The 20,543-nt window shown below is 49.6% G+C and overlaps 7 protein-coding genes and 1 long non-coding RNA gene across 12 annotated transcripts; 3 read left to right on the forward strand and 5 right to left on the reverse strand.

Moving 5' to 3' along the window:
- Positions 1 to 171: 171 nt before the first annotated feature.
- LOC136186527 (A disintegrin and metalloproteinase with thrombospondin motifs 20-like) lies at positions 172 to 8,069 on the forward strand. Its single transcript, XM_065973903.1, has 28 exons — positions 172 to 313; positions 372 to 670; positions 1,171 to 1,324; positions 1,608 to 1,774; positions 1,892 to 1,975; positions 2,048 to 2,325; positions 2,698 to 2,841; positions 2,900 to 3,044; positions 3,106 to 3,356; positions 3,420 to 3,483; positions 3,546 to 3,660; positions 3,735 to 3,874; positions 3,958 to 4,075; positions 4,141 to 4,230; positions 4,301 to 4,467; positions 4,528 to 4,805; positions 4,864 to 5,113; positions 5,172 to 5,348; positions 5,403 to 5,570; positions 5,623 to 5,796; positions 5,853 to 6,026; positions 6,080 to 6,247; positions 6,314 to 6,841; positions 6,898 to 7,131; positions 7,184 to 7,275; positions 7,332 to 7,468; positions 7,530 to 7,618; positions 7,673 to 8,069. The coding sequence occupies exons 1-28, from the start codon at positions 241 to 243 to the stop codon at positions 7,862 to 7,864; spliced, it is 4,950 nt and encodes a 1,649-aa protein (XP_065829975.1). The 5' UTR covers positions 172 to 240; the 3' UTR covers positions 7,865 to 8,069.
- Positions 3,705 to 4,808, reverse strand: LOC136186530 (uncharacterized). The gene is made up of 2 exons (XR_010669739.1): positions 4,146 to 4,808; positions 3,705 to 4,070 (listed from the first exon to the last, which is right to left on the reverse strand). It is a non-coding gene; the product is annotated as an uncharacterized lncRNA (long non-coding RNA).
- Positions 8,070 to 10,019: 1,950 nt separating the features above from the next.
- On the reverse strand, positions 10,020 to 11,267 carry LOC136186619 (N-alpha-acetyltransferase 10-like). Its single transcript, XM_065974031.1, has 9 exons — positions 11,154 to 11,267; positions 10,996 to 11,094; positions 10,872 to 10,930; positions 10,774 to 10,819; positions 10,668 to 10,721; positions 10,551 to 10,612; positions 10,453 to 10,497; positions 10,085 to 10,391; positions 10,020 to 10,036 (listed from the first exon to the last, which is right to left on the reverse strand). Exons 1-8 carry the CDS (start codon positions 11,172 to 11,174, stop codon positions 10,241 to 10,243), a joined length of 537 nt encoding a protein of 178 aa, XP_065830103.1. The 5' UTR covers positions 11,175 to 11,267; the 3' UTR covers positions 10,020 to 10,036; positions 10,085 to 10,240.
- A 5-nt stretch (positions 11,268 to 11,272) lies between these two features.
- LOC136186605 (uncharacterized) lies at positions 11,273 to 13,682 on the forward strand. Its single transcript, XM_065974011.1, has 14 exons — positions 11,273 to 11,502; positions 11,560 to 11,619; positions 11,673 to 11,774; positions 11,830 to 11,940; positions 11,993 to 12,145; positions 12,196 to 12,309; positions 12,365 to 12,442; positions 12,489 to 12,584; positions 12,636 to 12,731; positions 12,781 to 12,909; positions 12,972 to 13,076; positions 13,131 to 13,238; positions 13,301 to 13,396; positions 13,457 to 13,682. Exons 1-14 carry the CDS (start codon positions 11,370 to 11,372, stop codon positions 13,609 to 13,611), a joined length of 1,536 nt encoding a protein of 511 aa, XP_065830083.1. The 5' UTR covers positions 11,273 to 11,369; the 3' UTR covers positions 13,612 to 13,682.
- On the reverse strand, positions 12,497 to 16,294 carry LOC136186599 (uncharacterized). Of its 5 annotated transcripts, none has more exons than XM_065974004.1 (16): positions 16,195 to 16,277; positions 16,055 to 16,140; positions 15,847 to 16,001; positions 15,684 to 15,776; positions 15,471 to 15,615; positions 15,333 to 15,414; positions 15,216 to 15,286; positions 15,094 to 15,159; positions 14,955 to 15,041; positions 14,732 to 14,903; positions 14,607 to 14,679; positions 14,446 to 14,546; positions 14,243 to 14,395; positions 14,104 to 14,202; positions 13,929 to 14,050; positions 12,497 to 13,860 (listed from the first exon to the last, which is right to left on the reverse strand). In XM_065974004.1, the coding sequence occupies exons 2-16, from the start codon at positions 16,084 to 16,086 to the stop codon at positions 13,662 to 13,664; spliced, it is 1,650 nt and encodes a 549-aa protein (XP_065830076.1). In that variant the 5' UTR covers positions 16,087 to 16,140; positions 16,195 to 16,277; the 3' UTR covers positions 12,497 to 13,661. The 5 variants fall into 5 exon arrangements, with proteins under 5 accessions (XP_065830076.1, XP_065830072.1, XP_065830075.1 ...); XM_065974000.1 differs by having other exon boundaries at positions 12,500 to 13,860; positions 15,684 to 15,784; positions 16,195 to 16,294; XM_065974003.1 differs by having other exon boundaries at positions 12,500 to 13,860; positions 16,052 to 16,140.
- On the forward strand, positions 16,263 to 18,053 carry LOC136186608 (transmembrane protein 144 homolog B-like). Its single transcript, XM_065974016.1, has 8 exons — positions 16,263 to 16,504; positions 16,562 to 16,585; positions 16,634 to 16,739; positions 16,800 to 16,851; positions 16,904 to 17,094; positions 17,166 to 17,530; positions 17,590 to 17,707; positions 17,767 to 18,053. The coding sequence occupies exons 1-8, from the start codon at positions 16,298 to 16,300 to the stop codon at positions 17,940 to 17,942; spliced, it is 1,239 nt and encodes a 412-aa protein (XP_065830088.1). The 5' UTR covers positions 16,263 to 16,297; the 3' UTR covers positions 17,943 to 18,053.
- On the reverse strand, positions 17,114 to 19,370 carry LOC136186616 (uncharacterized). Its single transcript, XM_065974028.1, has 8 exons — positions 19,240 to 19,370; positions 18,980 to 19,190; positions 18,828 to 18,927; positions 18,648 to 18,769; positions 18,504 to 18,594; positions 18,365 to 18,453; positions 18,184 to 18,310; positions 17,114 to 18,123 (listed from the first exon to the last, which is right to left on the reverse strand). The coding sequence occupies exons 2-8, from the start codon at positions 19,135 to 19,137 to the stop codon at positions 18,046 to 18,048; spliced, it is 765 nt and encodes a 254-aa protein (XP_065830100.1). The 5' UTR covers positions 19,138 to 19,190; positions 19,240 to 19,370; the 3' UTR covers positions 17,114 to 18,045.
- LOC136186610 (uncharacterized) lies at positions 19,194 to 20,393 on the reverse strand. Its single transcript, XM_065974018.1, has one exon. It carries the CDS (start codon positions 20,336 to 20,338, stop codon positions 19,244 to 19,246), a length of 1,095 nt encoding a protein of 364 aa, XP_065830090.1. The 5' UTR covers positions 20,339 to 20,393; the 3' UTR covers positions 19,194 to 19,243.
- Positions 20,394 to 20,543: the final 150 nt, after the last annotated feature.

Here is a 20,543-nt window from a genome sequence, read left to right on the forward strand (position 1 = left end):
GAAGTCCTATTGGCTCGCGCACAAACGAAGCTGTACTCCCGGCGCGGATGTTGCGGCTTTGTTCGTCATTCGACCCGCCTTTTCTCGTGCGCACACGGACGCCGATCCAATTAGCCGGGCTACGCGATATTCGCGGCACTATAAACTTGCTGTCTCCCGATCTGCTCGTGCATTTAGTAACGTCGGACCGGTGCCGAAAGCTTTACGTCTTCAGATCGCTGTGTTGACGCAAGCGACAGAATGCCAACACTTATCGTCTCGCTTCTCTTCCTTCTACTCGCAGCATTCTCCTGCAACGCCAATCTACCCCAAGGTCCGTATGGCCCCAAAATATGTGGGAGTAATCGCTACGATCTATCGTGTGTCCTTAGGACACGAACTCGTAACTCCTCGCCGCTTGGACAGCGTGCGAACGAAGCGCGACAACGACGCGGCGGAGCAACGCTCGTTCGTCTTTCGCGCCTTCGGCGAAACTATCGAGCTTCATCTCGAGCCCGACGCAGAATTCCTCGCCGGCTCCTTATCCGTGGAACGGATCTCGAAGGGCGGTCGTCGCACTCGACTGATGAGCACCGACGCCGATCAAAACAACCTCAAGCGGTGCTTCTACACGGGCCGAACCGACTTCGTTCGTTCGAAGACGGCTAGCTTCAATCTGTGCGGCGGATTGGTACGACGACTCGCGATAATTTTCTCATTACGTAGCGCTCCCTCCCACGCTCTGTCCTCTCTTACCGAACGCGTGTTGTGGCACTTCTCGCTTACATGCGAAGCCTTGCGTCTACGCGGACCCTAAACGCAACGACGTTTGACCGATACCGTCCGGCGGGCGGGTCCCCGCCCGACGAGAATAAGGGCTTTTTCTTCGATTTCCGGCGTTTCGTCCGAGACAGAATCGATTTGGCCAAAGCAAGCCGAACGACGGTCTCCCTCTCGCGAATCTCGAGCGTATTCGTCGTCCTCGCGCGTCTGCGCACCCCCCAAACTACAGCGTTACCCCCACCCAGACGCCCTCCAGAGTTGGACAGCTAATTAGTAATTGAGTCGCCTAGCCGAGAGAGTTGGAGCTCTGGCGGCGGCGACGGCGGCGACGGCGGCGGCGCACTCGCGAACATCTTCACGCAATTAATCGGCAGTCAGCGTAATTGTGTTTCTGGCTTCGTTCTACAGATGGGTGCCTATCGAACGGACGCCGGTCAATTTTTCGTCGAGCCGCTGACAGCCACGTCAAACGATACCGACGGCGACGACGTTTACAATCGTCCTCATGTCGTCTATAGGCGCGATAACGCCGAGACGTCGTTCTGCGACGTAACTGGACAAGGTGTGAAGCTACCTTTTTTTCTTCGACGCATCGCGCGCACACGAGCGCTTGTTTATGCAGTGGGGGTTTGCATAGCGAATAGATGGACGTTTCGGGCCTTTGCTTAGACAGCTGAGAGCCGCGCGTATACCATTAGTAGTTCGATAGCGGGGTGGCCTCGCCTCTCCTTTTTGTTCCCAATGCCAGCTGCTGCTTTTGTGACATCAGCTGGGCATCATATGCACTTCCGATTATTCTATCTGATCTAACCTATTCTTGTTTCCTGTTCCTCGAAAAAAAAAAGGCGCGTTGGCGAATGACGTCGCTCGTTCCGTCGACGCACTGACGCGTCGTCGACGACGATCGCAGTCTATGGAGAACTTCGTCGAAATGCTCGTCGTCGCCGACGAGTCGATGGCGACGTTTTACGGCCGGCGACTCGTCGAGTATCTGTCGACAGTCATGAATGTGGTAAGGAAGAATGTTGTTTAGTGCTGGGGGGATTAGACTTGGCACGTGCGCGTTGGTTACGCGTCGTGTGCAGGTGGCGGTTTTTTTTGTGCTAATTCCGTTTCGCTTCCTGTGCAGGTGTCTGTTTTGTTCAGCGATCCGTCTCTGGGGAATTACGTCAAGGTCGTCATCGTTCGTATTTTGATTGTGGAAAGCAATCCGGTGAGAATGGGGGAGGAAGCGAATCGTATAATCGATACGAATAAAAATTATTCTCCCGCCAAAAATCAACAGAAGGCCGGCTTCGTCGTGTCGAGCAGCGCGCCGGCGACGCTGACGAGCTTCTGCAAATGGCAACAGACGGAAAATCGACCGAACGGCGAAGAGGGTCACCACGACGTCGCCGTGCTCTTCACGAAGACGAACATCTGTCGTAGCAAGGGCTCGTCGCACTGCGACACGCTCGGACTCGCCGAACTCGGGGCAATGTGCAACGCACTACGCAGCTGTACGATCGTCGAAGACACGGGCGTGTCGTCCGCCTTCACGACGGCCCACGAAGTCGGTCACCTGTAAGTCCATACAAACGCGATGCAGTTTGCTGCGCGGAATCCGATGTCGTCGCCGTTGTCGTCGTCGCCCCCGTGTTGTTGACATTGTTTCCCCGAGTCCTCCGCTTCCGTGTTTTACGTTTGTTTTTTTGAGCGCGAACTATCCGTTCATTTTTTCGCGCGCACAATTCCCGCCAAACTCTCTGCGCGCATGCCCTCTTTCGTCTCGTTCGATACGCTCGTTTACGAAGACGAGAGAGAGAGGCTCGCAATGGGAACGTTTTATTCATGTGGGAAAGTGACTTTGAGACAGCGCGCACCTGCACCTGCGCCCCTCCGGCCTGCATGACAATGCAAATCGCTCATTAGAATCATTAATTCGTTCTCGTTTAGATTGAATATGCCGCACGACGGCGCGGCGCAGGACTGCTTGCTCGCGCCCGACGAATATCGCATCATGGCGCCGAGCCTGAGCTATCTGACGAGCCCCTGGTCGTGGTCGAGATGCAGTAGTCAAGCAATCACATCCTTTCTCAGGTTACAAGAGTGTTTGTGTATAATTTATTAATTTGACCACCGTTTCTTCTGTGTGCAGCGGTGGAAATGGTGCCTGTCTGCTCAACAGACCACGTGTCGCTCAGAGGAATGCTAAGCCAGTGAGACTGCCTGGCGAGTTGTTCGATCTCGATGCACAGTGTGAAATGGTATTCGGCAAAGGGGTCACTCGTTGCAAGCACATGGTAACCGAAATCAATATATGTCTTATATATGTATGTATATATTTTCTTTTCTTTTTTTTAGATCAGTTCTCCTTGTCAGCTTTTGTGGTGTTCGTCGACTCTGACGCCGGCCTGCCGAACGCAGCACATGCCGTGGGCCGACGGGACGCCGTGCGCCAACGGGAAATGGTGCATGCGAGGCAAGTGCGAGCCCAAGAACTTTGTGAGTCGACTCGTGAACGGCGGATGGAGCGAATGGTCGTCGTACAGCGTCTGCTCGAGAACGTGCGGCGGCGGCGTTCAGTTCTCCGAACGACGATGCGATGACCCAACGTACGCGACCGCGCGATTATTGATGTTTTTCTATGATGAAAAAATTTTTTGTTTTTGTTTTAGGCCATCGGGTGGCGGCGCTTTTTGCACGGGAACTAGACGTAGATATCGGTCCTGTTCGACTAACGTAAGTTCGTTATTTTAGAGCTGCGGTTTATGTGAATAACGGTCTTTTGTCTCCGCGCGCAGGAATGTGCCGTCGGCTCGACGCCCTTCCGGCAAGTGCAGTGTTCTCAATACAACAACAAACCGCACAATTTCGCCGATCTACCGCAGCGCGTTCACTGGCTACCCAAATACGCCGGTACGGGTGGTTTATCGACTTAGCGTTTGCGGCTAGGGAAACAATTCCGTTTGCCTTTCTGATTATTTTTTTAGCCAAAGGTCCTGATCGCTGCAAGCTCCTCTGCCACTCAACGACAAACAACTACAAAGTCTATATTCTGTCGTCGAAAGTCGTCGACGGCACGCCTTGCTCGCCGGACGGCTTTGATGTATGCGTCGAAGGCCAGTGCAGGGTAGGTCCCATCCCATCATCTTTATGATGCAAATGGAAACCGCTGAATAATTCGTTTGTCTTTTTTCTTCTTCTTCTTTGTAGCCGGCCGGTTGCGATCGCGTTCTCGGTAGCGACGCGAAGCGCGATCGATGCGGCGTGTGCGGCGGTCGAGGAGGCACGTGCGAGCGAATGACGGGTTCCGTGAATCGAACGACCTACGGTTAGAGAAAAGAAACAAAGGCTCGCGCGATCTCTTTTTATCTATGACTTTATTTTTTTCGACAGGTTACAATCGAGTGGTGACGTTTCCCCGCGGCGCGACGCACATCGTCGTTCGCCAGACGCCACTTCAAGCTCGCGACGACAATTATTTAGGTAATAGGGAGGGGGGGAAAATACGGGAGAGATAAGCCTGTGTTTATTCATCAACGTTCTCTACCTACAGCTGTGATGGACGAATCGAATCGGTACATCTTCAACGGCGGTTACTTCATTCGTCTCGGTCGGAACAAGTACCAGGGTGCGGGCACTTCGTGGTATTACAACGGTTCCCAAAATGGTCTCGAAACGTTGACGACGTCCAGCGCTACCGATCAAGCGGTTACGCTAATGGCAAGTTATTCCGGATGAGAAAACGAGGCAAGATGTCAATTCGTCTTGTTTTCTGATCAGGTTTTGTCTGTGGGACGATTACGCACAGCTGACATTAGATGGTCGTACAATGGGCCCAACCGAAAAGAGAAGACAAGCAGCAGCGTTCCGGCGCTCTCCTACGCGTGGGAACAAGGCGAATGGACGAATCAGTGCAGTCGCGAGTGCCAAGGAAACGAAAAGAGGATCGTCGTGTGCCGTCAGAATGGCGGCGGTCCCATTGTCGATGATGCGTATTGTGCCGACAAAGCTCGCCTAAAGCCGGACGCGAAGCCGTGCAACGCGGCCTGCTATTTTGAGTGAGTTGGTCCTCCGGCGACTCTTTGACCCCCCCTACTACGTGTTTATTTCTTTTAGATGGAGTCTTTCTTGGACGACGTGTTCGGTGACGTGCGGAAACGGCACTCAGTCGAGTGTTGTTAAGTGCATGAAACGCGAAGGCGGCAAACGAGCGACGCATGTAGACGCGTCCAAGTGCGATCTAACGGAAAAGCCAGCGGCAAAAAGGCAGTCGTGCCAAATAGTGAAATCGTGTCCTTCGCCGTCAGTTGTCAAATCGAATCCCGTGAAAATCAACGGAGAGTGGCGAATCGGGGCTTGGGGCAAGGTAGTTATGATAAAGGAAAAGTGAGAAATTTCAGCCTCATATACTTTTTCTTTTGTAGTGTTCCGTTACTTGCGGACGGGGCGTTCAGCAACGCCGCGTACAGTGCGCCGATTTCGTGCAGCGACGTCTCGTCGACGACAAGCAATGCGATCCGCGCACCCGACCGCAGGAACGGCAAGAGTGTCTCCAGCGGCACTGCGAGGACTACAAATGGAAAGCCGACTCGTGGACAATCGTGAGTTCCAGCGTCAATACGTTTTTTTCCTGATTCTCTATCGGATTCTTTTAGTGTTCGAAACGATGCGGAAAGGGCGTCCAGTCGAGACGGTTGTCGTGCGTCAACACTCACGACGTTCCAGTTGTTGCGGCACGCTGCGTCCGGTTGGCGCGACCGACGACGTCGCGACAGTGCATCGGCGAACGGTGCGGATCGTGGATGAAGACCTCTTGCAGCGAGGTAAACAGGCGGCGAGTTTGTGTGAGCATTTCGGCATCTGATTGTTTATTAGTGTTCAGCTTCTTGTGGAAATGGTCGACGTCTATGTCAGGTGCAGTGCATCGACGAGAGAAGAAACGTTATTGATTCGGTCAACTGTGATGCATCCTCAAAGCCGAAGGAAAACGAGGAGTGCCTGTTGAAGTATTGTCCGGCCGGAAAGTGGGCACTCGGCAGCTGGTCTAAGGTAAAGATAGATTGAGACAAACCAGTTCACGTTGAGAGTTTTTCTTGCGAATTTAGTGCTCTGTTACGTGCGGTTCTGGCGTCAGGCGACAGGCTGTCCTGTGCCGGGGTCCCGATGGGAAATTGTTGCCGGACTCGGAATGCAACGGGTCGGAACGACTCGCCGGCAAAACGGAGAAGTGCGAATCGCGAGTGAGTTGCTATGACTGGAACGCAGAAGACTGGTCTCCGGTGAGAGACATATATTTTATGAGAAACCGTTTATATAATCAACGATTCTCTAGTGTTCTAAAACGTGTGGCCGAGGCAATCAACATCGTAAAGTGCGTTGTCTTGACAGCAACCAGCGAATCGCGCAGGATGCCTTCTGCGACCCGGAGACGAAGCCGGAGAGCACGCAACGTTGCTCAGCCGGTCCCTGTCCCAAATGGCACACCGAACCGTTCCAAGATGTAATAAATACCGCGCTGCACTATATGTACATACTGTATTGTAGTAACGGCTTCTTGTCTCCTCAGTGCTCCGTTACTTGCGGCAAAGGCACCAAGTCGCGTCGCGTCTACTGCCGCGATGCTCAAAAGCGCCACGTGTCCGACGAATACTGTCGTCATCGACGCAAGCCAAAGACGCACAAGTCGTGCCGTTTCTCCCTGTGTCCCTCGTGGCGTCCATCGTCGTGGTCAGCGTGTTCTCAAACGTGCGGACAGGGCGAGCAAACTCGTTCGCTCTACTGCAAACGTGGCAGCAAAATCGTGTCGTCAACGCTGTGCTCGACTCCCGCGCCTTCCGCGCGCAAGACGTGCCAGACGCGTCCCTGTCCCCAAGAGGTCGTGACGCCGGTTCGTCACCAATGGCGAATGAGCGGGTGGTCGCAGTGCTCGGCGGCGACGTGCAACGCACCGGGAGTTCAAAGACGGCAGGTCGCCTGCTTTGACTTTGCAACGGGATCAAGAGTCGACGCCGGGAAGTGCGACGGTGTGCGTCCGTCCGAGACAAGTCCGTGCCGGGGCGAGTGCGGTCAATGGAAAGTGGGAGATTGGGACGAGGTACACGATGTCACATGTCAAACTCAAACTCTTTTCTGACGTTGTTTTTTCGTCAGTGTTCTGTTCCCTGCGGTGCTGGACTGCAATCGCGGAGCGCCACCTGTGTTGCTGGCGACGGGAGCGGCAACGCTCTCGCCAACGAGCGCTGTGTATCCAAAGATCGGCCTAGTTTGAGCCAGTCCTGCAATATGGAGCCTTGCCCTCCCGTGTCGTGTCGAGACGTTCAGAGGAAGCAGAGAAAGACGACGGACGGACTTTACACGTTGAAGATAGCCAATCGCTTGATATCAGTAAGAATTCAGTATTCTAATCTGAAGCGTGGCTCTTATGATTTTGCTGTAGATCTACTGCTACGGGATGCGTACTTACGTCCCCGAAGAATACGTTCCTCTTTCGTCTCACCTGCAAAATTTTGGCAGTACGTACGCTTACAGGTAAGAGAAGACTTTGCTCACGAAAATTCTTTTTGTTAACCTTCTCGTTTTCTCAGACTGTTGAATCCCAGCACGTGTCCTAGTATCGTTCAAGAGCAGCAGAACCGTTTCATTCGACCGGAGAAATTTCAAGGGAGCGGACACACGATTTTCAGTCGAGTTCGACTGGATCTGACGAGAATGGAACTTATAAGTGAGTTCCTCTTTTCTCTTACCGTGGAAGACTGACTAAATTACCTTGTTCATCTACATAGCAAATGACTATCGATTTACAACTGGAGAAGGCCGCAATGAGTACGGCTCAGCAGCTGACTGTTACAGCAGAACGGGATCCTGTCCTATGGTGAGAGCAATAAAATCATCTTTTATTCATGTATTCATCTTTTTCTTTTTTTAGGGTTCCTTCAAAATCGACCTAAGGGAAACGGGGCTGGTGTTGGACGCTGAAAACGAGTGGACTAAAGAAGGCGGCCACGTTTCTGAAAAAATCACGTTCTCGCATGGCAATGCCGTTGCCACAGGTCGTTGTGGCGGTTACTGTGGCAGATGTCGCCCAAAGAATTCGAGACTTAAAGTGGTGGTGGCGTAAGTTTTATAAAAGTTTTACTCGATGTGGGAAAACGAAGTTTTTATTCCCTCAACTGATTGCAATTTGATACAATATTATATCTATATATTGTGGCCTAAGCTAGATTTTAAAATTGACTCACAATTAGACTATCTGTTTTATTGTGCATGCTTTTTGTTTTAAATTTTGATCAGCCTTTTTTGGCTTATTCCTTTTTAGAACGTGACACATATATTAGTAGACCAAACGAATGCGGCTTTCAGGTAGTTTCATCATAGATATATAAGTTTCATAGAGAGGTTAATTAATCTATTGGTAAATTATTCGGGCTATCAGTCACGTGGTCAGTACAGTAGCCTCGTGCTCTTCGGCTTCGACGAGCGTCCTCAAAGTCTGGAAGCGTAGGCTTGCGGCGAACCTCAGCGATTGTCTCGAGGCTTCCAGACCCTCGCGAGCTAGCGAAGGGGCCAGGGATTACGGAGCCTTCTCTAAGAACGCATGTCGCGCCTATTTCTGCAAGAAATCGCTGCATCTACGCTTCAGAAAAGACAAAGAAAGACGTAGTACGTGGCTAGCATGTCGGTCGGTAGCGATAGCGCGCCGTTTCGCCTCCTCACGCCGCCATTGATTTGCGTGCAACGGAAGCGAGCCGGGCGTGCGTCTTCTCACCGTTACCTATCGCAATTGCCGTTTTTCTCTAGAGCAGCAGAGCTTTTCCAGAATAGCTTGTACGGGGGCAAAGCGAGCTCAAAACATGCAGCGTCTCTTCCACAAGTAATCGCGCTCGTTTTTTGCGGATACCTACTAGGATAAATACAGGCGATTAATTGTTCTTCGCAAAGACTTCCGCGCGCATTGAAGATCGATCTCTTCGATCGATCTCTTCGATCGATCTCTTCGATCGACGAGTTGACTGGTAAGTACTTTGCGTCAAAGCCTGAAGCCTGAAGGTACAGTTGTACTCTTGCAGGATGAATTGGGCTATTTCCGGTTTTCTGCCGAAGATAAGAAGAGCAAACGGCTGATGCAAAAAAACGGATTCGTGCATGTGTCGTCGTAGTGATTAGTAGGCGCATAACATGACGTACGCCTTGCTCCCCTAACGCGCTTAGGTAGTTAGGTTAGGTTAGTTTATAGCCTCGAGGATCCAGACCCTCTTTCCGCGGCGTCCCCCACCCACGCATCTTAGCGCGCGGGAAGAGGGTCTGGATCCTCGAGGCTAGTTAGTTTAGGGCACCGGCGGGGTAGTGCACCCCGCGTGCGCTGCTGCCGCCATGGAGGAAAGGGTAGGGTACAGAAATTTTATTTCAATAAAAAACGAAAAACAAACAGACCTCCCCCCCCTCTTCTTTCGCGGGCAGTTTTTGTTGACGTGGTCTTGCCCAGGACCCCGGGAGCAGTTTTTAATAATGGGGTCATGCTCAGGACCCCAAAGCCCTATCAACGAGAACATTAGTGCAAAATACAGACAATCCGCTCTATATGTACCTGTCATCTTTACGTCCTCGTTTTTGATTCAATACTCATTTTGGGTATGTATGCCTGCAAATAAATAAAGAAGACGCTTGCAGGCACGTATTTTGCTGTGGGCGTCGTTCTCCGGGAGAGACTACCAATAAAGAATGGTAGCCTCAACTGGGAGATGCACGCCGTGAACGGGCAGTTTTCCTTCTCGGGGCTGCACAACCACTTGAGCAGTTGATGTAGGCCTGCCCAGGAGACGCTGGCCTTTTAGACGCTATGGCCTCATACCAAGAGGAGGCATACAGGCAGTTTAGAAGACTGCAACTATGAGGAAGTTGCAAGCCTCCGTGGTCCCGCAGTTGGACCAACCCGTCCTGCCGAGGACGTTGGGACCGCGGTCTACCTCTTCGTCTCCTTCTTCTTCATAGGCTACCCACAATCCAGTCTACAAAACAAGACAAGGCTTCTTCCCAACGCCGCCTTTTACGTTTCGATGAAAACACGCCCGCTTTCTGCGACTTCGTAGCAGCAAAAGGCATCAAGAACATTTCTCGATACCTTTCGACTGATAAAGAGCGTCGTACCTGGGTTCTTCGACTTCTTTTGCGGCGATCGTAAGAGAGACCACGTGGTCAAAAAGCGCGTTACAACGAAAGTAGCCACACCCCTGCCACACCCAAGTAGTCACCCAAGTTATTTTTGACAATTTCAAAAGGAATGCTCACTGCACTAGAGAAAGAGTCATAGCAAAATAGAGGCCCACATTCGTTTACAAACCTTCAACCGTCCTTTCTTTCGTTATGTTAATCCTCCTGTCATTTTTTTTCTAACTTTTTTCAACTGTAATATCAACCCTCCTTAACTGCTCTACAGCATAGTTTGACACCAGCTGATAATCCCATACATCCGTACACATAAAGTACAAAAAAGCTCTTACTGTACTTCCCTAATTGCTCCTTTGATAGGCTTCAAATGCCTTCTCATTCTATCTTCGTCCACTTCCTGTTGAATGAAGCTCAGGTCTCTCTTCATAGCAAACGCGTCTTCGCCATCAGCATAATAACGAGGCTCAGTGTCGTAGATTCTTCAATCAAAGAAATAACATTAGGAAAAACACTCCATAATTGCTTATTTGTATTTCTTACTCAAATTTCAACGTGGTTTCATACAAGTGGAGCGCAGCACGGTTACTAAAACCAATTCATTGAAAAGGCAAGAGACTTTGAAGAGACAGCTTTCCTACCTCTTTCTTACGTGAAGCGATACGTATTCCGCGGCGAAACATTCAACCATTGAACGTGAAGCCTACGAAACAAAAAAAATAAAAACGGAAAATCACGTCGTCTGATTTACAACACACCTGATCCATGAGTTTCTGGGCGAGTCCCAATCGCCTGTACGGTCGTTTTACTGCCTGGAACCGATAGGTTGTGGTTCGATAGACGATTGGACAGCGATTGGCTTACTAGGGAGGTGATGTGGCCGTGCGGTGCTTCGTCGGGATCTTCTTCCCTAAAAGGGCCCCCGTCTCCGTCTTGTCGATTCGGTATGTCGTCATTCTTACATTTTTGCTAACACGTAACCGACGATCTTTCCTTTCTCGTCTTCGGCGACGTAGGAGAGCTGGCGGAAACACGAGAAGACGAAGTGACTTCGATTGGGATTCGATATTCGTACGTTCGCTGTACCTGAGGCCAGGAGAGATCGTGGTAGAAGTAGTACTTCATTTGATAGTTCTCTGGCAAGCACAGCAAGTTGCAGTGCTGCATATTGATGAGATCGTTTGGCTGCGAGAAAAAAAGAGAAGAGAACCCTCAAAACGAGACCTCCGTGAAATCTGACATACCGTTGCGTTTCTGATATTCATAGTCGAGTCCTCGAGCAGCTTTGGCTGATTGTACGACGGAAATTCTTCGCGAACGTGCGAGCTCCAAGTCAGTGCGCACGCTAACAGTCGCTAATAGTTACCTCGTTCGTCGTTCTCTTTTGGCTCGTCTCGGGCATAGAAGCAGAACGAGAGCAAAGACTGCAAGCACGTGTACTCTGGTTGGACTCCAATAAAATGAGCGAGAAACGAGGAGAGCCAGACGGACGCCCCGCCCAGAAGGCGGTATTTATCCACGAAGGGGGACAGCCCGTAAAAGTAGCAACACCTGCAACAGCAAAGCAAAACCAGAAGCCGAAGAAAAATCCGCGTAAGAATACAGGAAAAATATACCGGGGGGCGTTGCAAACTAACACCTCACCGACAGGTCGTTCTGCAATGGGCGAATACATTGTTTTGGAGGGAAAAGAGCCGCTCACTCAACAGGGTTCGCACGATCGCACGATTTCCATTTGCATCGAAATTTTTCCAACTTTTTAGCCAAGCCCAAGCCAGGGCCGGCGGACTATCAACTCAACACTAAGTGGATATTATCGTCATCTCCCTGCTATTCCATAGTAGGAAAAGCGAAACCGGACAAACGTAAATCTATTCGAACGCAACATTAGAAAGCAACTGTGACACAGTCCAACTTTAGTAACCGATTTTCCCGGACCCGACAGCTACACTACAAGTGAAGACATAGCATGGAAAAACAAAAGCAAAACTCTCAAGGCCAAAGGCACAACTCGCCCATATGACACAAGAGGTGACAAAAAACCGACTACCACAATTACCCCAATTTCTTTTACATTTTTTAGCCAACGCTCACCTAACGTGCAGCATTGGAGCAGGCGGCTACTTCGTTACTACCGGAGATACGGGAAAAGAGGCGGCAAAGCCGTCTGTAGGAGCGAGAGAGGCGTTTAGCGCCGGGCCCCCCAACTACGCCGTACAGCCAGTGGACACACCCGGTCAGTGTCTGCGTGGTAGTCGAGCTAACGAATAGTTTTACATGAAATAGGATTTCAAACGCCGGGACCGAACTATCGACCGAATTCTCCGTATTGGGGTCGAGGGCACGAAAAGTCTATCGGACTTAGATTGCCAAGCGAAGATCCAACCACTCCCGGCCCAGGCAAATAGCCAAATCGAACACGCGCGAATTTACAAAGATCTTCTTTAACGTATAGGTCCGGGCGGCTATGAAACTACGAGAGCGGAATCGGGTTTAGCCTACTCAATGGGACGCAAGCTCCTAACTAAGATCGGTAGGAACGCCAATGAAATAAACATATAAATGACGTCGGTTATCAGATAACAGTACACCGGCTCCCAATGAATATGAGCTCGGTACAACAGTTGGGAAGTCGTTTGCTAAGTCTCTGTCAGGCAAACACAAAGTTATTGACAGTAAGCCTCTCTGAAATTTAAAAATTTCTTTCCAAGCCGAGATTGTTGCAGAAAAAGTCGTGCCGAGCCCTGACACGTACAACGTTTTGCCGCGGCGCTCCCAGGCCCCACGATACACGATGACATACAGAGCATTTGACACAGAAGGTATAAATACATATACAGTTAGATTGCCCATACAGAGCCTTTTTCTTAGTACCGAAGCAACCAGGTCCGGGAGACTATAACCCTGCTACTGAGGCAACGCATGCGAAGAGCCCCACGTACACGTGCAGAAATACGTGTCGGCCTTCCTACCCTGAAATTTTGAATTATCCTAATTTTTGTAAAAATTTCAGTCAAATCAACAATGCTCATTTTAACCCTGTTTTTCTTTTTATCTTTTAGCTCCTATGCATAATCCGAGTCCTGGAGCACACGTTGTTGAATCGGACATAAGCAAGAACTCAAAACCGCGCCATTCGTTTGGAAAACGAATAGAATCGGCTCCCAGTTAGTTAGAACTACACTATTCGGTCACAGTCAATCAAATAACAAAATTAATAGATGCCTATCCGGGGCCGAATCACTACCAAATTCGCATTCCGTGTCGTCCTGACAGCGCCAGAGCGCCGGAATACTCAATGAGAAAACGGCTCGATCGTCCGCAAAGCAGTAGTTTATAAATAATTTCGTTCGCACTCAGCCCCGCCGTACTGTAACCGCTCTTTATCAAGGTGGCTCCTTTGGGCCTGGTCCGGCCGCCTATCTTCCCACAGAACGCTCTACACAACCCTCCTATACGATGGGCTCTCGCCCCAAAACGAGCTCTGGTATATCGATCGTGGCATGGAAATTAATTTCGAGTACGGGCGGTGTCTTTTTTTTCTAAGGTTCCTCTGCGCCTGGCCCGAATGCCTACTCTATTTCACTCGGTCTGACGAGGAGGGGTAGAAGCCGAGGAAACTCGGCGTCGTTGAAGGGACGCGCAAGTCCGTTTGTCTACTCGGGTTTTAATAATGTGACGAAGCTATCCAGCACTCTATGACTCGTATAGGTTCTGTGCGCGTGTGCGTTTTTTTTCGGTGTGTTTGAAAACTAAGTAATAAATAATGTGTTGTCGAATTCTAACCTGGGTGCGGGTTCCGCGGATTCCGTCATTACAGGATTTTGAACTGTCCGAAGAATGACGTTTACCACCGCGGAGCAAATCAATCCGCTTCGCCTTTTCAGATGAGCCCGAGGCTCGACTTCCTCAACCGTCTCGAGGACACTCGAACACGTCAATTTATCAAAACTAAAGTCACCCCGAAAAAACGTCAAAAAAGAAAACGTGGAAAAATTCGCGGCGATTCGAGTTCTGACCCGTTAGAATGATTCATAGCGCCGCCGGATCCCAGACGAACGCGACTGCACATGAGCATAAAGGGTCTTCTCATGAGACCGGACTTGCTGACGCCATTTCGAGCCATTTCCTCGAGAATTCTCTTTAGAAACGAGCGGGTGAGAAGAACTCCCCCTTGCCTATACTGTAACGTACGGAAGCGTATCGCTCGAAGTCAGAACGCGTTTTGATCGTAAGCAGAAGAGCAGCGAACGTTTCTTCGTCGGGCAAATGAAATTTCTCGAATAGCGGAGACTGCGACAATCAAGCGGATGTAAAACCAAAGCGCTCTTACTTTCATTTCGTCGTAATAACTCCAAGCTAAAGCGGCATCTTTAGCCGTGCAACTGCTCCTTATTAAAGCGTGATAGATGCTCGAAGAATAAGCCCAGTGCTTCGACGACGAAGAAGCGTCCAAATCGACACCGCATTCCAGCATTAGACTCCTCTAGAAAATTAAATCTGTTTTCTGGCTGAATTTCACTGTCTTTTCGTTACCATGTAATAAATTCCTTCTACGCCTCGAAACTTGGCCATCGGCTCTAGCATAGAAGCGTAGGCCCAGCTAGGCGGCGAGCCATCATAAACGTCTAGAATATCTGCGACACGCCCCGCGGAGTATATACAAATGTGGACCCACTAGATAAGCATGCCGTAACCTTGCCACAGGTAGTGCGCCAATGCGACATCCCTCCCCTTTTCGGCGACGAGTCTCAACAAAGTCCCATATCCCTGGAGTGAGAGGAATGGTTTGCCTATTCCTCCCCGCTTCTTTCTTCCTTACTTTGGGAGTTGGGACGATCGAGTGCGAGTGTCGCATCAGATTGAATACTCGCATCGCGGCGCCGAGATTTCTCCCGTGCAAGCACGCTTTCAAAAGACGATCGCACGCCGTCGAGTCCAATCGTTTCGCATTGACTTTGCCACCGCTCAAAATTGCCAAAATCCAATCAATACTAATCATTTTTTAAAAATGAGAAAGAAAACTCGTTTTTTTCTAGGCGTACGTTTCTCTGCTCGGAACAGGCCTTCCCCATCTATTATTCACAACCGAACCACAGCGAAGACACGCCTCAATTAGAATATCCCAAGTTCTGAAAAAATCGTCATCTAATGAATATAGAGACAAACGATGTGAGTACATACTTTGATGTTGGAACGAGGTCAGCGCTCTTTACGTCTGCAAGAATGTGTCTCACTTCTTCGCGAGAACTAGACAGATACGTATGTAACACGTGAATCAATAAATAAAAAAAGTTCTCTATTACGTTGCATGAGCTAAGAGTACGTCAAAGCAGTCAAGATCCGGTTTTAGCCAGTCCGAAAGCAGACGTTGAATCTGAAAATTGTTTAATTAAAACTCTGCTGCTGCTGATATTTCCTACCAGCGAATGAGGTGTCAATTGAGGCGATCTGTCGCTGGGGTCAAGACAAAATGCCAGCGTCAAAAGACTATTGTAAACGAGTCTAAAAATCCGAGAAAATAGATAGCCATTTTTCACAACTTGAAAACTGAAATGTGCCTGCTTGGTTTGATGCCTAAACGTCGCATCCTTTCGCAAGTATCCAAAGCATTGTTGCCTTGGCCTTGCCTTATCTGAGCCAAAGCCACGGCATGCCAGGATTCAGGAGCCGGAGTCAGATTTCTGTGCTCCATTAGAGCGACAACTTTTTAAAAAAAAAAGCGCGGATATTCACGGAGAGATGAAAAAGCATATAGTATGTGGAATTTTTACGTGACAATGCGTCCTCTACGTTTCCTTGCTGATTGCAATACGCTTGGACTACATTGTCATAGAAATTGAAGGAAAGCTCATAGCCTCGATCCGCTACAATCCTTGTTATAAACCCGACCACGTGAACGCGTCTATATAGATCTGAAATTATCTCTAGTTGTACCTGGCCAATTGGACGTCTTCACATTCCACGGCAAGAAGAACGGCCGTTTGGTGAGATTTCTCCAAAGAAATAGGCTTCGGAGGGGAGACAAATCGCCAAAACGAAAGCGCATCTCGAATATCAATCTTTTCCGTTGGAGGTACAATCGATTTGAACTACGATCTGCTTTAGAATTCACTCATGAATGCATCTTTTTTCTTTTTACCACCATCGGCTGACGTAGCGCGTCGAAAAGTGCATTTCTGTCGGGAATCTCCTTTTCTCTCGAGCTTCCCACCGATTTCTGACGAAACGCTGCGGCAAGAGTAGACCTTACTGACTAGGCTAAACTACATCAGTATGCAGTACCCGAAAAGCGCCGTCCAAAGCTTCCTACGACTCGAATTCGCCACCCACTCATTTATCGGTCGCGGTTCCTCGCGCTAAAAACCCCGTATGTAGACTAAACAGGATGAGTAAAACAGCTATTGCCGGAGTGTTCGTCACTATTGGCTGCATTGCTTGCGTGGCAGCCATACTAATGGTTCACGTTTTTACAACGAAGCCCGAGAAAACGCCCGACTTCAGCCATCCACTTGGATACGTCGCCGTCGTTTCGAGCATCTTTCTGTTTGGTAGCTATGGCATCTTTATTAAGACGCCAAGAGTGAAGGAACTAGTGAGTTTGCATCATTTTGAAGATTTTCTGCAATAAAAGAATCTTTCTTTTTTTTAGAATGTGGACCCTGGCGTTTTTCAGGTAGAAAGGACTAAAAATGAAAACCAAAACTGGACTTTTGGTTTTCAGATATACTATTCCACTGGAACGGCGGCAACGCTCATGTGCGTCGTATTTTACAACAACGAAGTCTATTTCTCCTCTGGAGAACTAATATGGGGAATCGTCGGAGCCAGTGAAGACGAGAACGCGTCAATTTCTCGCTAGATTATCATAGCCTTTGTTTCGTCGATAGGCATGTGGGTAATTTCGCAGCTGCTCGGCTTCATAGCAATCAATTCAGTCGGGTAAATAAAGAGATTGTTTAGAAATTTCCTAACTTTTTTTTATTTTTTACAGTTACGCTGTTGGTCCCGCTGTGTGGGCGGGTCTAACCATTGTGACGTCGTTTGTATGGGGTTCGACGCTGCTAGAAGAGAAGCTAAAGAGCGCCGGCGGTTCGGGAGGAGGAATAGCCCTATTGGTTTTAGGAATAGTCATGGTGGCGGTGTGCAATTCACCTCTACCGGACAAACTATTTCTCACTGAAGGCAATAATTCATGCGGGGGCGTGGTTATCTTTATCTTATACGCGCGCACTTGCCTGTTTTTTTTTCTTTAGAAGCGAGAGAGGCGAGAAGGTCCTTGCTGGAGCAAAGCATTTCGGCGAGTCCTTTCAGCGTCAATGCCGAGAATTCGAGAGGGCCCGTGACGGAGCGATACAATCGGCTTCGCTACGCCGTTGGCATGGCGTGTGCCATTGTGCTCGGTCTCATTAACGGGTCGCTTCAAGTTCCGTTTAGCTGCTATTCGAAGGACGTCGGCAAGGACGAAGCGGCTATTACCTATATGGTCAATTTCAGCGCCGGCGTTGCCATCTCGACGCCCGTTCTTTGTCTCATATGGTGGCTGGCTCGCTTTCAAAAGATACCGCCGTTTCATTTCGTCGATATTGTCTTACCTGGTTTGGTGACTGGGGTCTACTGGGTGAGTGGATTTCCGTTCACTTGCATTGATATATTGATTTGATTTTTTTCTTCTAAAAGGCATGCGGATATTTCGCGGCGACGTACGCGACTCAGTACCTCGGCAATACGGTTGGGTATCCGCTCACGCAGACTTGCATTCTCGTCAACGGCTTGTGGGGTATTGGATTCTATAAGGGTAAGAGTTTAGGTGTGGTGGGCTGCTCGCCTTTCTGACGTTTGCCGTTCCTTTTGAAGAGATTCATGGCAAGCACAAGATCCTTCTCTTCGTCACAGCAGCTTTTGTTATCATTGGCGGTGCAACGATGTTGGCTCTGTTCGGCGCTTCCAGCGGTTCTAATCACGGTGCCAATTTCACTGTCGCCTTTGGTTCGTCGTCAGGACAAAGTAGTGACTTCAAGTGCGCGTTTTAGTTGACAGATTGTTTGCTTGACTGTGTCATTTTTTTGTTTCTTTTTCGTTGTGTTATCTGAAAGTTCACGTCTTATCACACGTTTGCGTAATTAAACAGCTATTCTATTGTAGTGTTTCGTAGTTAACGCTGCCGCTGCTGCCGCCGCGACGACACTTTTGGAAAACGAAGAGAAAACCATCCTATGCGTTAACATCCTCCTTGTTAGTCCTTCAGCAGCGTTAAACGTTTCCTTTTTTTACCTTGACTAAGCCTGGTAGGGACGCCCAAAAGCTCACGTTGGGAATCATCTCCTTTCCTTGTGCTCCGGACTTGAATTTCATGACCAGAATGCCGGCAACAAAATAAACGGTAATCAAACCGAAAAAGCTAAATTCAAAATCTTGATACAATACTTACTGTCACATTTTGACACTTCCTTACACTATGACTAAAATGGACCCGGCGCTTATGCCTCCATTTTCGAATGGACATCCGTCGGGGCAGCAGCATTTGCTTTCAAACCGAAAATTCTGCAGAAATCCCACGTTGCGGCCATAAACTATTTACAATTATCATTCACGTAATGCAGTCGAGGATTTTCTCCCAGAAAAGACCATACTGCTGCCGAGTCATTCATGGCCTCGTTGCACACCAATTTGATGGACGACGAGCTAAAAAGACGATTGAATTTTTACAGGTTTGAACAGAAGATGAGAACTCGTACCGCCCTCCTGTGCCTTGTTGAAACGAGACGTTGACTTCTTTCGTTGCTTGATCAACAGTGAAGGTAGCGTTGCCCTGAAGTCCGCAAATGCTAGCGTGCCCTCCAGGCGCTCTTTGACAAACCTGCACAAAAAGGAGAGTCAGGCCAATGTGCACGGTTCAGATCGATCATCTAAAGTACCGCGACGTCATCGTCGACGCTGCAGCCATTCTCATCATTAAAGGCATGGCACGGATTGAAAGCATAGCCGTATTTATGATGGTCGTCATAGACAACGAATCTATTCTAAAGCGGTGAACAAAAGAAAGCGCTAAAGACGACGCGTCGAAGACCTGGCTTCGTCTTTGTTATTCGCTTGGAGAGGCGACAGATTGATAACGCCGGACTCGTCGCTCATTTTACAGGAGCACGTCGACTTTCGAACGCACTCGACGTCCTGAGACGCGGCGCGTCCAACGAGGACAAGAACGGCAACGAAGTGAGTCCACATCGAAAAAGGAAGAGTGTCGCCAAAGCACGCGACGTCACGCGAGAAAAACTCTCCTGTTACACTCGTTCAATTACTTATTGTATTTTTATAAATAAGAAGCACCTTATTATTGTGTATCCATCTCATCTTCATCATTATCATCGTCATTAACGTCTTCTTCTTCTTCTTCTTCTTCTTCGCTCTCCTCTTCGATCTCTCCAAGAAGTTCGTCCACGTGCTGCATCATATCTACGTCATCGCAGCCCAATTTCTCGCCCAGCTCCTTGGCCCGTTTCAAATGAGCGACGGACTCGGCGCGATGCTCGTCGCCCATCAAATGATACATCCACCCGCCCAAATACCAAACTTCGATCACCTCGTCGTCGTCGTCGAGCAAACTCTCTATGACTCGCGACGCCAATTCGAATTCTTCCAACTCGAGGAGAATTTTCACGGCACTCCGCCTCGAACTGTAACTGGGAACGAGATTCTCGTCTCGACCGCTCGCCTCATCGTCGTCGTCGTCGTCGCGACGACCGAGCCAAAGTCCCACGCTCTTTTTCATGCACTCTCGCGCCTCGTCCGGCGATTTTCCGGCGCTCAACATAAAACTCGCCTTCAGCTGCAAAGCGTCCGAATTATTCGGCTCGAATTGCAACGCTCTCGCGCAGTACTCCTCGCACGATTTCTCCGCGTTCGGTTCGTCGCATAGATCCGTCAGAAAGAGTTCGGCGAGCGCGCAGAATCCGTTCGACACTTCTAACCCCGAAAGGGACCCCGATGACGACGACGACGCCGCGGCTCGCTCGAAATCGCGTTCCATGATCGTCACGCCTTTTCGGAGGCACTCGAACGCCTCGCGTCCGGCGAGGGTCTGACCGAGAGCGAGATATTTCGCGTGACCCGTGTCGGGTTCGAGTTCGATTGCGCGTTGAAGAAGTTGGCGCGCTTCTTCGCTCTGTCCGAGCTCCTGCAGGACGGTCGCCGTCATTTCGAGAGCTTCGACGTTTCGAGGATCGACTTGGAGGGCTCGACGACAGAATTTTTCGGCTAGTTCGATTTGGAAATTCTCCATCGATTTCTCCGCTTGCTCGAGATAGTCGTTTGCGCTCGGTTCTTTCGCGTTCGACGACGTTGGCTGCGTTTTTTTTCTTACGCCCGCTTTTTTGTCTGATCGGACGCGCTTTTTCGTTGCAGATGGCTTCTTTGAACGTCGTCCCATGGTCGAATTTCGGCAAATCTTCTGCGCCTTAGCGTGCTAGCTACTTCACGTGCGTCGAGACAAAAAGCCCCGTAGATTTGACGATGAACCGGCTTCGTTTCGCGTTGTCTTCGCGTTTCCTAGCATTCTCGAGAGTTCTCCCGATTGCACGGCGTCTAGAAAGTTCCGCAGCGAAATCGGAGCCTCCAAACGGGTTCCTGTTCAA

This window comes from Oscarella lobularis, chromosome 4 (genome assembly GCF_947507565.1).
Source record: "Oscarella lobularis chromosome 4, ooOscLobu1.1, whole genome shotgun sequence".
In the NCBI taxonomy this organism is placed as follows: domain Eukaryota; kingdom Metazoa; phylum Porifera; class Homoscleromorpha; order Homosclerophorida; family Oscarellidae; genus Oscarella; species Oscarella lobularis.